The sequence below is a fragment of the Cuculus canorus genome, chromosome 3, assembly GCF_017976375.1.
Source record: "Cuculus canorus isolate bCucCan1 chromosome 3, bCucCan1.pri, whole genome shotgun sequence".
Lineage (NCBI taxonomy): Eukaryota > Metazoa > Chordata > Aves > Cuculiformes > Cuculidae > Cuculus > Cuculus canorus.
The window spans coordinates 16,713,687-16,728,289 of NC_071403.1; the positions used below are offsets into that span (position 1 = coordinate 16,713,687).

Sequence of the window (14,603 nt, forward strand, 5' to 3'; positions counted from 1 at the left end):
TACTTGATAAAAATTTTCAGTTGTTTGAGACTTGCTGTTTCTGAGATGTCTAATATTTTCTGCAAAGAAGAGATGTTGAAAAATATGTGTGTCCTGATTAACAGCTCTGCTAGGGATTTTTCAACCTCTGAACATTTGACATGGCCTGCACAATAATAAATAAGCAGTAATAGCATTTAAATAGCACTCTATACATGTTACATTTTTACTGGTGACAGTCAGCACTAATTCTGCTATTGACCTCTACAAGATTTGAGTCTAGCCTTGCTATAAACACTCAGAGAATTTTATAAGCTTCAGATTAACTTGTCCTATCATTAAGCTGCAGGAAATTAAATACAAACAATTATAATTCACACTGAATCTTACAAAAGCAAGTTAGATGTTGAATCAAAGCTACTATAGCTTTCGTATTAAACTCTGCCAACTCTCTTCAATTTATAAAATGCAGACTTATGCTTATTTTGTATCTTGGCACATTGACTACACAAGGAATAGAACATGAAGTAATAGACGGCTATTCACTATAGCACAAGGTTTGAATCAAATGTCAGGAAGTAGGTTCTGCTCAGTATCTTCTGATTAATGTGTGACTCACATACTTAACATTATTTTACACACAAGTTGGTTCACCAAACTGCATACGTTCTGCAATTTTGGGGGGGGAGGAAGCCCAAACAAAACACTTTAACTACCTTTCATACAAACCATAGCTTCTTGGCATTGACAACAATGACAAAGAACCCATAGAGCACGCAAAGCACACCACACATAGAATAGATGTCTTTGTTTTTCTGTAGCCTAAAGAATCAACTGAGAACCTCTAAGTGCTTAATAAGGAATTACAGAACTTACATATTCATCAATAGGGTCTCCCACAGTGGGTGAATAAATGATTCTGTACTGCTGGACTGGCCCATCAGCATGGTCCCATTGTACAGAAAGGCTGTTTGTGGTCTCATCGAACACCCTCACATTCCTTGGACCACTGCGAGGCACTAAAAAAAGGAAATACAGAAGTCTGTATGGAGCACGTTTCTTCCAGTTCAGCATCAGGTTCACTGATTCAAACACTGCCCTGAAGCCAAAGCTAAGAGCCCTCTTTGAAATCCTGAATAAACATATACAGGTAGACTTAGTCAATGATAATACAGCAGTTACTGAAGGCATTAAACAGAATTGATCTCAGAGTTGCACTGAACGGCTTACACTATTTGTGGTTACAACCAATTTCATAAATTCTTCACACACAGATTTTGACATATATTTCACAAAGTACTGACTGCCTCTTACATGTTCTTCCCTGTGCTTGGCTTGGATTTCCTTCTCCATCTGCATACAGAGCTGCAACATTTATTGAGTAAGCTGTATCAGGAGTCAAGCGCTCCAGCATCACATCACGAGTGTTGCCTGGTACCACGATCTAAAACACAAACAAAAGGCAACTATGTAAAAAAAAACACCCTTCCATTTATAACATGTCTTGTTATAATGAAAAATTTGAAGGAATACAGAAAAATCTGGAACATGACCAGACTGCACATTTTCAAAAAAAAAAAAAAAATACAGGTCTAAAATAACCAAATAATATTGATAAAAATGCTATTCAATTGTTCTCATTCTGCAAATGCAATTGTTAGTTTTTACATTTTAAATGAAAATATTTCAGAAAAAAAAAAAAAAGAAGCATTCTGGAACAGAAAATAAAAAAGTAAATTCTGTCATGGCTGACTGATGAAGAAAGGGCATTTGCTAACAGGTACTAACAGACAGGTTCCCCCTTGTGTGAAACAATATGCAGTTCCACTTTGCAGATGGAATGAGTCATCAAAAATTCTTACACTTCCTTACATAGAAATATATCCATGTGTATTATATGAATGTACAGTTTGTGTGACTACATTCACAAGCTTATCTCTAAACCTGCACCTATTTCTAGAAAAATCCAAGAACTCCTACTTCACAGCTGGTAAATTTTTACCAATATCCAGACTTTAATGCTCACCATGACCTACATAAACACTAATGATTTGGGGTAAACAGATGGTTTAGTGGTAAAAAGACATAAACTTGGCATCCGGTTTCATAATTAAACATTTCCTAATAAATATTTGTTGTTTCCTTCTCTCTTCTTTGGAAAAAAACAAAATTTTATTTTAACTCATCCTTACCTGCAATATGATAAATGATACTCAGTCCTCAATATTCAGTTTTAAATAAGAGAGTCTTATTTCTTTTATTTCACCAAATTAAGCACTTATTTACAATGAACTAAATTCCCGTAGACACTGTTTTCAGCAGGGGCACTCTTAGGCATACAGACGGCCTCTGTTTATTATTACTGCTCTACACGAACTGAAGGAAGCAATATCCTCCACACACTTTTAAGGAGTAGTATAAAAACTAAATTACTTACAGATTCTGATGGCCTTGGGCCAGACAGTGAAGAGTAAGTAACTCTATATTGCTGTACTGGACCTGGAGCAGGTTCCCATCGGACATTCATGCTGTTTGGTGTGGGATTGTAAACTTGAATGTTTCTTGGTGTTCCTCTCTCCACTAGATCAAGGATAATTTAAATTAAGTTTTATAAAATTGCTCACATAAGTTCTTGTTCTACTTGAATTTACAACAGTGCTCAAAGGAAGCCTGAAAACTGAATCAGTCCAAGATAAACACATAATTCTGTTACCTCAAAATCTAGAAATGTAAGAATCTCAGTGACAAGCTTTTACAAACTTCCCTGCATGGCAGCAAAGTGCACGTTTATAGTGAAAATTGATGGTATGTTCACAACACTTTGTTACATTATTGTGGATCAGACAGGGATGAAAAATAGCCACAAACTACACATTTTAGCACATGCTCACATTAGGAGCCCTGGAAAATTTTAGGCACATGATACGGACATTATCATGGATTAACACTGGTATTTGCCATTTGTTCACCAATTTTGCTGCTGCCACTACAATTAAAATTTTGTTATCATCTGGAAGTAAACAGTAAGTTTGCTGCACAATGCAAGAGCTGAGCTTGTCTGAGATAAGTGGACTGACAGCCCCCAGCCTAATAAGCAAAGAAAACTGAGTAAGTTACAGAGCTGCAACCATAACCAAGCAGGTAAACAGATTTTCTCACACTAATGTTTTAGCTTTGGGGAAAACAAACTTCCACATTTGATGTAAAATCAATTTCTAAAGATCTGAGCCACTTATACCAAAAATCTTAACATTTTCTCAGAAAGGACTATTTTACTTACAAGTTCTTCCAGTGTCAGAGGTACGTCCACCATCCCCCTCTGGGAAAACTGGAACCACAGTTACTGTGTAAGGTGTATTGGGTTCGAGACTCCTCAGGATGACATAGTTTGTATTTCCTGGTACTGTGGTCTACAAATTTATGAAGAAAGATAGAAGCATAATGCTCACACAAATATGCAAAAAGTTTGAACTTTTTTGTACCTCCCTTACTCCTACACCACATCTCATTTCTAGACCGGGTTTCATGAGAAACTTTAGTGAAGCTTGATGTAATAAGGTTCTTGGTATCTTCTGGAATTGCCTTTCAAGAAGGTTTTGTCTTGGACTTAACAAAAATGCTTGTTAAGTCCTATGTTCTCCTATACAATCCCTTACAGTTATCTTCATCTTTGGACTCAGAATCTGTCCTGCTAATAGCAGCAGCAGGAACTGCAGTGACTGCTATTTAACAGCTCGAAGTCATTAAAAGGTCACTTTCTAAATCAAAAAATAAACATTACATAATACTACAAAATGCTAATGATGAGAAACAATGAGCAGCTCTTGTTAGAAAGTAAAATTCCACAGCATTTAAGAATATTTATCATCAGTAGCTCTGCAGATATTATTGAAACTGTGGTAATTTATGCACTTCTCATGTCACAGGCACATCAAATTTCCAGATGTGGATAAAGAAAGACAAGTGGGAAAAATATATTTTCCCAGTCTGCAACAAGGGTTCCTATTTTCAAGATTATTTTAGCTCTTTAGCAATTATGCAATTTTAGGAGATTAGAATCAATCACCTATGTGGATTTTTCTGCTTTCACAAATATGATCCCATCTGACTGCCCACAGTCACATGACTTCTTAGCAGTAAAAATGGGTAGAAATAAGGTCTGCTGACTTTATAGCCTTTTGTATACCCTGAAGTCAGCTTTATATTCACACGCACTGCCCCAAGAATAAACAAACAAAAAATTGTGTGCATTATTAAATCCCTGCGCTAAGAACTAATCACTGAAGGTCTACTATATAAAATCAAACATCTATAATACATATGAGAGCAACTGACTTTCATAGAGGGGCTCTGCATTTTCTCCAGGGTAGCTACAAATAGAAAAAAAAGTCAGTGCGTAGGCAAACAAGGCCTATTTAGCTCAGCAGTATTCCTCTCACTAGCACCATGAGCTGCAATTTATCTGAGATAATTCATGAGATCCACAAAGTATTTACCATTTCTTCTGCACCTCCAGCTGTAGGTCTATAAAACACTTTATACTGGCGAGGACTTCCTTCTGCATGATCCCATCGAACATTCATAGTACTAGTAGTAGGGTCATAAACTAGCAAGTTCTTCACAGTAGTGAGAGGTTCTGAAACAGATCAATGAGCTGTAAGAACCGTGGAACCACATTCTCTCACCTGTGCTGTCCTACCATGCCTATGTAATGTATCGTTAGGAAATTTAGAAAACAACAGGTTTAATAGGTCACATTACACGTTCATTAATCAGAACACATTTCCCCATCCAAGAGCATAAGCAATGCTAAATATAGTAAGAAAAAATTATTTCTAATAATTTAGACACTATTTTAGAATTATACAATGAGTTAAATAGGATTGTTTTCTTCAATCCTAACCAAATACTCTGCTATATCTAACTTTTCATCACGCAGTCAAAAGTAAACTAAGTACAAATTAAGATATTTATGAATAAATTTATAGTTAATTAATTAATTAAAAACCAGTTACTTGGGGTTTATGCCTGAAGAGAATCTGGTAGCAAATCACTCTGCACTTTTTATCAGCAGAACCTAAAATGGTAGAGTTTTAAAGTGCACACTGCAAAGGTCAGCCTCTGAACTGAAGATGCTGACAGGAGAATAGTAAACTTATACTTAATAGCACATACATGAGAGTCATGTGCCTTCAGATGCTTTAAGGTCTTTACTAAATTGTGGCATAAGACAATGAAACAGATGAAAATGAGGAAGAAGTTCCATAGTAGCATTAGGGTCTCTCTCAGCCTTAAAAGCTGTGCATCCAGTCTAAGCTAGTGGCCCAGCATTTCTCTACAGCCAGTAGACTGACAGGCCTTCTTACTTTAGATATCTGAAACCCATCAAAGGACAAATGACAAATACAGATGGGACTAATTTCACCACGATAATTTTTTCTCAGATAATTTAAAAAGCAACACATCAATATTGTTGTTCACGTAATATGTAGAGCTCAAGAAGTTACTTACTGGTTCTGCCTCGTCCTGTCATTCGTCCCCCTTCACCATCTGCGTATATTGATGACACAGTAATAGTATATTGTGTGTCAGGCTGCAACTTCTGTATTACCAGACTGTTCTGCCGCCCTCCAATCGTAGTCTGTAGTAAAACAAAAGATTAAAATCCCTTTCATGCTGCCCCTTTTATGCTTACTGTTATAGTGAAGAATGTAAGCATTTGATACAGAGTGGAAAATCATAGAATCATAGAATCACCAGGTTTGAAAGGACCCACTGGATCATCGAGTCCAACCATTCCTAACACTCCCTTAAACCGTGTCCCTAAGCACTTCATCCACCCATTCCTTTAACACCTCCAGGGAAGGCGACTCACCCACCTCCCTGGGCAGCCTCTGCCAGTGCCCAATGACTCTTTGCGTGAAGAATTTTTTTCTGATATCGAGCCTGAACCTCCCCTGGCGGAGCTTGAGGCCATTCCCTCTTGTCCTGTCCTCAATCACCTGGGAGAATAGCCCACTTCCCTCCTCTCCACAACCTCCTTTCAGGTAGTTGTAGAGAGCAATAAGGTCTAATGCTATTATATATCATGTGCTGCAACGTTCTTGTAACTGACACTGAAAAGCAGGCACTGAACAAATATACTATTTAGTACAGATTCATCTTAACAAGTTTAGACAGAGCCTAGTGACACAAAACCAATATTGTTTAAGACCTCCAAACCTGCATATAACCACAAAAACATATCAACTGCTAGTTCTGTGCCAGCAGAGAGCTATTTCTCTGCATTGCCTCTGACTATATCAAATTTAAATCAGTTAGAGTCTTTTACTCTTGGAATTAGCTCTTTATGCTCCACTCTCAGGTAGGACATAAACATGGAATAAATTATATGGAATAAATAGATCTCTAATGTACATTTGATACAATATCAACATTTCCCCTCCTTGATTTCAAAACTTCTACAGCAAGATGCTTCAGTTCTAAAACACCTTTGTTAAGAGTTAGAAATCATTATACATCTTTCATTTCAATTTTCCTCCTACATACAATCCTGTGATCATGATCTCCATCAAGTAAAAGATTTACAGTGCACTGAGAAAAATACTTCGACATTCAGCATTTGTGAATTGTGAGCTTTTTGGGTTTTAATTGTGTGAAAGTACACTTACTCAACATCATCCTTTGTACTTTTAAGACCATCTGCATATCTTCAAAGCCTATTCAACTAATAAATTTGTCATAAAACTTAAAAGGTTCTGATGATGAAGTTCTGATAATGAGCAAGCACTTACACATCTTCATATTTCGTAGATTATTTTAATTTACAAGGAAACTTTTTATTTGTACTCAAGTGTGCAAAGCTCAATTCAAAGCGTAAATGTCTTTAGCATCCCATCATACCTGCCTCCATATTTTAGTATCTATTTGCTTTTCAAAGCCTGCCCTAAATTATCACGATGGTCTCTGGAGTTTGGTGTGCACCTTTTGCAGAGTTGTCTTCAAATAACCTGTGCTCTTTCTTGGTGCTAAGGCTGTTAAATGGCAGACAGAACAATAAAAAACTTCCAGAAATTCTATTTTAAATATTTCAGTGGTTACACTGCTACTAGCTACATACTGCAATTTAATCAAATATCACAGTAACAACAAAAGCAGAAAAGGAATTACTATCAAATGACTGAGAATTATTGGCAGGCATGTTTAAATGTCATGAAGAGAACATGAGTGTTCTGTGTGCTCTCCTCAAAAAGAGGTGTCTTCACTGACTGCTACTTCTGGACTTCATCCACTTGTGAACACTTAATTTTACTAATTCTGTTCATTGCACAAATTTCAACAGAATGCTCATAATTCTTTTTTGAGTCTAGTGCCAGCAATCAATTACAGATATTAACCAACTTTACTGCTGTTTCTTATTCTTCTAGGGATTTCTCACTAAACTTACATTCGACTACTCAATTCATTCAACAGCCCAATTACCTCAACTCAAATGCATGTTGTTCGGAAGAGAGTAAAAATGGGTGTGTAAGTATCCAACTGATTCTAAAGTAAACATTCTTAAATACACTTCTTAACATGTGTGAACTCCAATTACAAAAAAAAAGACAAATGAGTGTGGTTCTCATCTGAGACTGTTCCTCTGAGTCATTTGGCAGTAACCTCCCACTGCAGAATAGGGCATTTTTAAGTAGCATTCATTCTGGATAAACAGGCTGACTGAATTACCATTCCCAGGCTGTGCTGTGCAGGCTGCCAGGAATCAACACAACTCTTGGTGATGAAGCAGGGAAAGCTGGCTGATCATGAAACACTGGCTCTCCCTATCATTACAGCTGCTCAATCATATTAAAAGACACTAATATATCTTAGGGAGTTCCCTAGCATGTATTTTGTATGGATTTTTTTCTTTTGCAACTGCCACTTCTTGGCAGTTATTCTGTCCTCAGCCTACTAAGAGACAGTCTCAGCTCTCCACAATATATTTCACAGAAAAGACCCTCTCACAGCACGATTCACACTATGAGAACAATGGAAAACTCTGGACTATTGAAGTAGTTATGGTAATTCATATTATTGATTACTGTGATAACTAGTGACTTGTAGTCTCACGTGCTAACTGACTTGTTCCTCAAAACATTTTAACTTCATTCTAATTATATCTACAGATTATGTGATCTTCAATAAAACAGGCTGTATCAAAGGTTGGTTTTGCTCCACAATGAGCATTCTATCTTGGATTTCAAAGAGGAGAAAGAAAAAGTTGGGATCATGTACTATTTATTCACTATAAATATAAATCTTCACCTAAAAGGTGATTAATATACATCTGCTTAGAAGATAAATGATTCTAAGGGATTGCTTTGCAGAACTGTTATTTAAGGCTGAATAACTATATCACTTCAAAATTATTTACCGACTGTTCGGGGCCATCTCCACTAATAGGCTGGTAAATGATCCTGTATCTCTGCACTCGACCACTGGCAGGATCCCACTTCACAGTCAAACTGTGTGAAGTTGCATTGTACACCTGAAGGTTTCGTGGGCCACTCTTTGGTGCTGAGAAATGTAATAAAGAGAAGAATAAATATGTAAGTCAAGCAAAAAAGCAGGAATAAACACTTCATTCGTACATTTAGGGCTACATGAATGCCTGACCTAGACTAGAATGTATTAAATACAAGAAAACATAAACTGCAGTGTTTGTAAAATAATAAACATGTGGTAATTTAGTGTTTAGTATTCTTCCAAATATACACTAATATTTATCAAATCATCTCAGCTTTTTAAAATCAACAGTCCTCACAGTTTAGAAAAAAATAGCTATGAGTTTACTTTAATGGTATCATACCTGGAAATTCAGATTCTTACCTTGTGTGGTCACAGGTACCAAGGGTACTAGGAAAAAAAAGCAGAAAGAGTTTTCAGAATTCTTGTATATGTATGCCTTCTGATTTTGTAATTATGAATAATAGAGTGCAGAAATGCTTTATTCACTTACATGTTCGTTCACTGCCAATGAGGTCATCACTTTCTGATTCATCAGGATAGATGGCAGTCACTGAGACATCATATAATGTATCTGGATTCAAATTTTCAAAGACCAAACTATTCTCATCCCCATTTAAGATAGTCTTGTGGAGAATGAAGAAAAAATAATAAGTAAATAAATAAATAAATAGATGAAAAGCAAACAAAAGAAATAAAGAAAGAGTGGACTATAACTGAGTAACTTTTCACACAGTAACATCACTACAAGTGGCCATAACTATGTGTTCTACATCTTCTCACCGAGTTTCCATTGAGCTCAACAGGAGGGCCTGCAAGGTATAGGCTATTTATTAATTACATTTCTAATTTAAAAAATATACCATCTGAGAGACCCACAAAACTGTATTATCACTATCTATTCTTACCTCCTGTTTCTCAGGTCTTCCGTAGGGTCCCCAGGTTATTCTATACAGAGACACATCTGGAGCTCCATGATCCCAAGTTCCTCTGAAACTATTTGTGGTTACATCTGTGATTCTGAGATTGACCGGTGCTGGCACAGGCTCTGTTGGGAGAAAAGGAAAAGTACTCCACAAAATGCAACTACAAAATACAGATAAACGAAGGAATTAATCAGACAATGAATTTGAAGATTATGTAAAAGATTCATGTCTCAGTTACCACACTTCTAATGACTATAATAAAATGCTGCAGTATAACACAGCCCACCTACACTAAGCAAATCAGCATCCATAAGTTCACATCAACGGGTCATCACCTGATAAAACAGACATAGCTCTACTGACCTCAGTAGAGGTCACAACTCACATGCCTACTCACAGCAACTGAAGTCCTAGCTCTTACATTTTTGACTTAGAAGGAGTGATTATGAACTCCCACACAGAGGCTAAGCTTCTGCATGAGTTTCTCCCAGATCTTACATTTTTTTATAGAAGCCAAATAAGTCATGACTGAATTACACCACTTATTGAGAAAGAATTCACAGAGGTTAACTGTAGGTTAAGGAGGCCAATTATTACAGCCACTGGGAAGAAATGGGTAAGTAAAACCAGAGAATTAAACTAAAAATAAATTCTTTGGCAGAGCTTTCCTCTTTTTCCTTACACACAATTTCACACGAAACGACCAGCACAAAAGCAAGCAAAAAAAAAAAAAAACTCATAAAACTTTTTAAATACATCAGGCTATGAAATGAAAAATTCAGAAGAGGAAAGAAAAAAAAAAAGAGAGAGACAGCATGTGCATTTTTTTTTCACTTTTTTTTCACATCAGAGTGAAGGGCAGTGGTAAAGTAATATTGTTCATTTCTATTCTAGCCGACTTCATAAATCACAGTATCAAACCCTTACTATACTATGATACTATGATAAGCCTAGATCAAGATGAGCACTTCCCTGATATCAGCTTTCTCCATGCAGTCTGCCGCCTCTCTTGTATGGAGATTGGCTTTTACCACTTGTGCAACACCATTTCCTTGCCTCTATCTGTTGAGATTACTCAAAATTTGCCATTATGATTCTCTGAAAGTACAGGCTGGTTTAGCATTCTACAGTACAAAAGCTCTCTTGGATCAGAATCAAGGTCATGTCTGTAATCCTCTATCATATGCCCCAGCTTCCTACTCACTTTCCTAGACTCCTGCATAGGCTTGCTAAACCTTTCTTCTGCCCTTGTATTTTCTTACTAATTCTACCCCTACACTCCTCCTTCAGCCTCTAAACAGAAATAATTTTACTTCAGATGCTGGTCTCAGTGTTTACCGCAGTAAGTCTCTGAATTAATTTAAGAATCCCAGGGATTATCATATTGCAAATAATGCAAAAATGCAAGTAAAATATTTCTCAGATATTTCTTCCATCTAAATTCAGCAATATATTGCAACACACACAAACTGAATAGAACATAAGGCAAAAATAACTACAAAAAAGGTTATTAGGAAAACTTACGAGTGACAGCTTCTGCATTTATTGGTAGAGATTCCCCTTCATCGTATACGGCAACAACTTTTATATTATAGAGTGTTTGCGAGGAAAGGTCAGAGAGAGTAGTGCTAGTTTTCAGTCTGTCGAGTTCCACCTAAGAATAAAAACAGTGAGTTAAGAATTGTAAACTGCTCTATTTCTGACTTTACATTTGATTAAATGGCAGAAATTCCTGTTTTGAAAACCAGAAAAGTATTTTGCACTAAATTTTGCCATATACTCCTAAATTTACACCTGAATATTGAGTGCTATCTACTGATTCTGTTGCGAAGGACGTTGTCTCAGATACTAGTACTGCTTGTGGATCTTCACTACTTAATTCTTTTTGGAACAAGGATGCAGACTGCATCTCCAGAAAATTCTCATTTCCTTATAAAACACACTTAATCCTCCAAGAGCTGATTCATGCCTAGAAGTACAATTATGGGAAACTTGTAGATAACTCAAAGACATCTCTAACAATGCTCATACATGTTTTGAGAGTGGGAAAGATGCTAACATACCTTTATTCCAAAATCCTCTCCTAATTGTAAGTTATTCTTAGACCTTGGCAAGATAACACTTGGGCAGGAGTAAAAATGGCTATTCATCAAAGCACAGGAAAATTCCCCAGTGAGTTTGAGGATTTTTTCCTCTCTGGAGGAAGAGAAATCTTTCTTGTGCTTTTTCAGTTTCCAATAAATCAGTACCCTTTCAAGATGCAATCACTGTGAACTGACACTCTTCATTCTCAATGGTGCCTTAGTAAATTTTAGTACTTTTACTATTATTTTAGTAACCTAGCTCCTCAAAATAGAGCTGTCTTCTAGTACTTTCGGAAACATTCCTGTCATTTACCTCCTTTACATCAGCTTCATCAGCTATTTTGTATCTTAATATGTACTTTCGAACTTTCCCTGGGGCAGGATCCCAAAGAACATTCATGGTGCTGTGAGTAACATCCTGAATTGTTAATCCTCTGGGTCCAGGCAAAGGTACTGTAAAAATAATGACAGTAATAAATGAAAATTCTATTCACAGCAGAGGTGTAGGTCTCCTGTAGAAGGAAATAAATTCTTTTCATGCATTTCATTAAAAATGAGGCAATAACTTTCTAGGAAGTTAAATGCTCTGGCCACTAAATGAAACAGCTTAGGAAGGTATTCTCCCAGCAACGAGCAAAATAGCTATAAACTACATTAGCTTCACCTATGTAAATTATAAGCACAATATTTTTAAAAGTATCAGTGCTTAAGATTCTAACTTCCAGTGAAAGGAGTCACTTTTCATGTATGGTTAAGGAATTAACATTTTTTAATACAAAAAACATACTGCTTTTTTTTCTTGAATGGCATGCTTCCTTAGCATTGTCTATATTTAAAAGATTGTCTGAATTTTGGAATTAGGTTTTGAAATTAATGCATGCAAAATTAAGACCTTTTCAAAACATTATAACCTCAAGGCTGTGAAGCCAAATTCCTTCATCATTGAAGGAAAAAACTCTTTTGTTCCTCTATTTGCTCCCTTTTCATTGAAATTGTCTTTAAGTTCTTTTGGAAATGTATGGGTGCTAGTAAATGCATAAAACATGTAAAAACAGTCTTCTAAACAAAGCAGACTACATAAAAGCTGGTGCATGAAATTAAAATTAAAATTAAAATTAAATGCTGCTGAAGCAATAAAAAAGCAAAAGTCAAGATGTCCATACATGTCACTTCCTGGGTGGTGAGTGGGTCACTGGTGATATCACCAAACAGTACGTAAGCTGTTAAAGTATACTCAGTATTGGGGAGCAGGTCTACCAGCTGTACCTCATTCACTGATGGTCCAACACGCATCTGCAAAAGAAAAATAGCACACCATATTTAAAAACTGAAGAAAGCAATGGCAGAAAAGCAAGCAATGATTTAACTTCAAGGGAATTTTGTTTGTGAGATTCACAGTATATTTACAGCTTCCTGACTGATGTCATTGTATAAAATATCCCAGTAAGTTCATTGCACTTCAAGAAGTACATGCCAGTCTCTTTTGAGTATTATGATAGATGAAGAAAATCTAACAGTTTTTCTTCATTTGTTTTTGGCAGAGTACAGGAAGTGAAGACAAATTCTCTAACCTCTTTCTCTGTGGTTGGGACAGTGGCATTCACTGGTTCATATACTAACAAATAACCAGTAGCTCCATCAAGAGGTTCCCATTTCACTCGCATGAAAGTTGATCCAATGTCATAAACATTCAAGTTTCTAACTGAAGAGATCGGCACTGTCCAAACAAAAAAAAAAGTATATTAATTTACTTCCTTCACCTTCTTCACCTTTTGCATTTCACATCACAGGTAGCACCACTGACAATACTGCACATGGGCATTAGGATACATTATGGGTAGTAGGAAGGTGATCTGCAAGTAGTGGTATTTTAAGGGGTGCTTAGTTAAAGAATAAGGTAATATTCATCACATTTTGGACATGCTACAGATCTGCTATACACACAGGTAAAACTATGTTACCAGTCTGCACTAGAACACTTGAATATTCTAAAAAGAAACATTAACTCACACGAGTGCTCTAATATAAAACAACATGACTGTCTTGGGTTCTGTACCTGTAAAAGCATTTTTTGTACTTTCTTCTTGGTTTTTGTACTTCTCAAATTATTAAGTAAACATCAAAAATTACCACAGACTTCATAAAAATCATGTACATACTTTAAGGGTCTATGACAAGACTAGTACAAAGCAATCAAAGAAGTGCAATGAACGCTTAACTTTCAATATTCTTAAAGAGGCAGAAAAGTCACCCTATGTTGTATTCAGCATAAATGTACTAAAATCAAACATGTTGAGAGATAATAGTAGAAATACAGCTAAATTATGCCTCACAGAAGTGATGCAATTGTGTTGAGCTGGCTTTTTGTTATTCTGACAAAATCAGAATTAATTTCTACAGTATCCTGGCTTCTAGTAGCAGGAATTAATTATCTAGCATAAAAATGAATGAGTATACATTTGTAATATGATCAGCTTTCAGGAATTTATAAGCTCTGTCTTGTAATTCACGTCTGTTGCTCTAGTCTTGTACAACTATGCCTTATGGGCTTGGAAAGAAGCTGGGACAAACATTTTTTACCACACTGCAGTTTCACTTTGCTAAGATTTCCCAGGCAAGATCTGAACTACCAGCGTAACTCAACACAATTTGGTCATTGAAATTAAAAATTTTGTTTCCTCTAAGAAGAAAGCCTGTAGTGCTAAAAGTTCTACCGGACAGTTCCCAGATGCCAAACTGGCTGTTCAAGTTCCATTTCTAACTTACAAGTTGTCTCCCTGCCGATTAGAGGTTCACTGCTTTCATCTTCTACCACAGAAAACACGTTAACAACATATTCTGTTTCAGGTTTCAGATCTTTCAGAACAGTTGTTGTTTCCATCCTACTTACATAAAACTATATAAAAGAGAAGCAATGTTAACCACCATACAACAAATGCATTTGTAATCTTATCTCTAAGAAAAAAAAAATCACTCCTTGTGAAACTCTTCAGAAATCAATGGTATGGAACAAAAAAAGAGTATAGTCTTAATCCGCTATTTATTTTATCTGACAGCACACCATTATTTTTGCATAGCAAGCTGTAGATAAAGCTCAGACAGACAC

The 14,603-nt window shown here is 36.2% G+C and overlaps 1 protein-coding gene across 7 annotated transcripts in view; it reads right to left on the reverse strand.

Annotated features, from left to right (window-relative positions):
• The window catches only part of COL12A1 (collagen type XII alpha 1 chain), a 98,351-nt gene that overhangs the window by 39,286 nt on the left and 44,462 nt on the right, over positions 1-14,603 (reverse strand). For all 7 annotated transcript variants that reach the window (XM_054062599.1, XM_054062604.1, XM_054062597.1 and 4 more), the window contains 15 exons: positions 14,264-14,393; positions 13,069-13,214; positions 12,661-12,790; positions 11,811-11,950; positions 10,938-11,067; positions 9,396-9,535; positions 8,981-9,113; positions 8,851-8,877; positions 8,396-8,538; positions 5,491-5,620; positions 4,476-4,615; positions 3,260-3,389; positions 2,417-2,559; positions 1,294-1,423; positions 856-998 (listed from right to left, as the gene is read on the reverse strand). In XM_054062599.1, the coding sequence (XP_053918574.1) occupies positions 856-998; positions 1,294-1,423; positions 2,417-2,559; positions 3,260-3,389; positions 4,476-4,615; positions 5,491-5,620; positions 8,396-8,538; positions 8,851-8,877; positions 8,981-9,113; positions 9,396-9,535; positions 10,938-11,067; positions 11,811-11,950; positions 12,661-12,790; positions 13,069-13,214; positions 14,264-14,393 (1,935 nt within the window). The remainder of the gene's footprint in view (positions 1-855; positions 999-1,293; positions 1,424-2,416; positions 2,560-3,259; positions 3,390-4,475; positions 4,616-5,490; positions 5,621-8,395; positions 8,539-8,850; positions 8,878-8,980; positions 9,114-9,395; positions 9,536-10,937; positions 11,068-11,810; positions 11,951-12,660; positions 12,791-13,068; positions 13,215-14,263; positions 14,394-14,603) is intronic.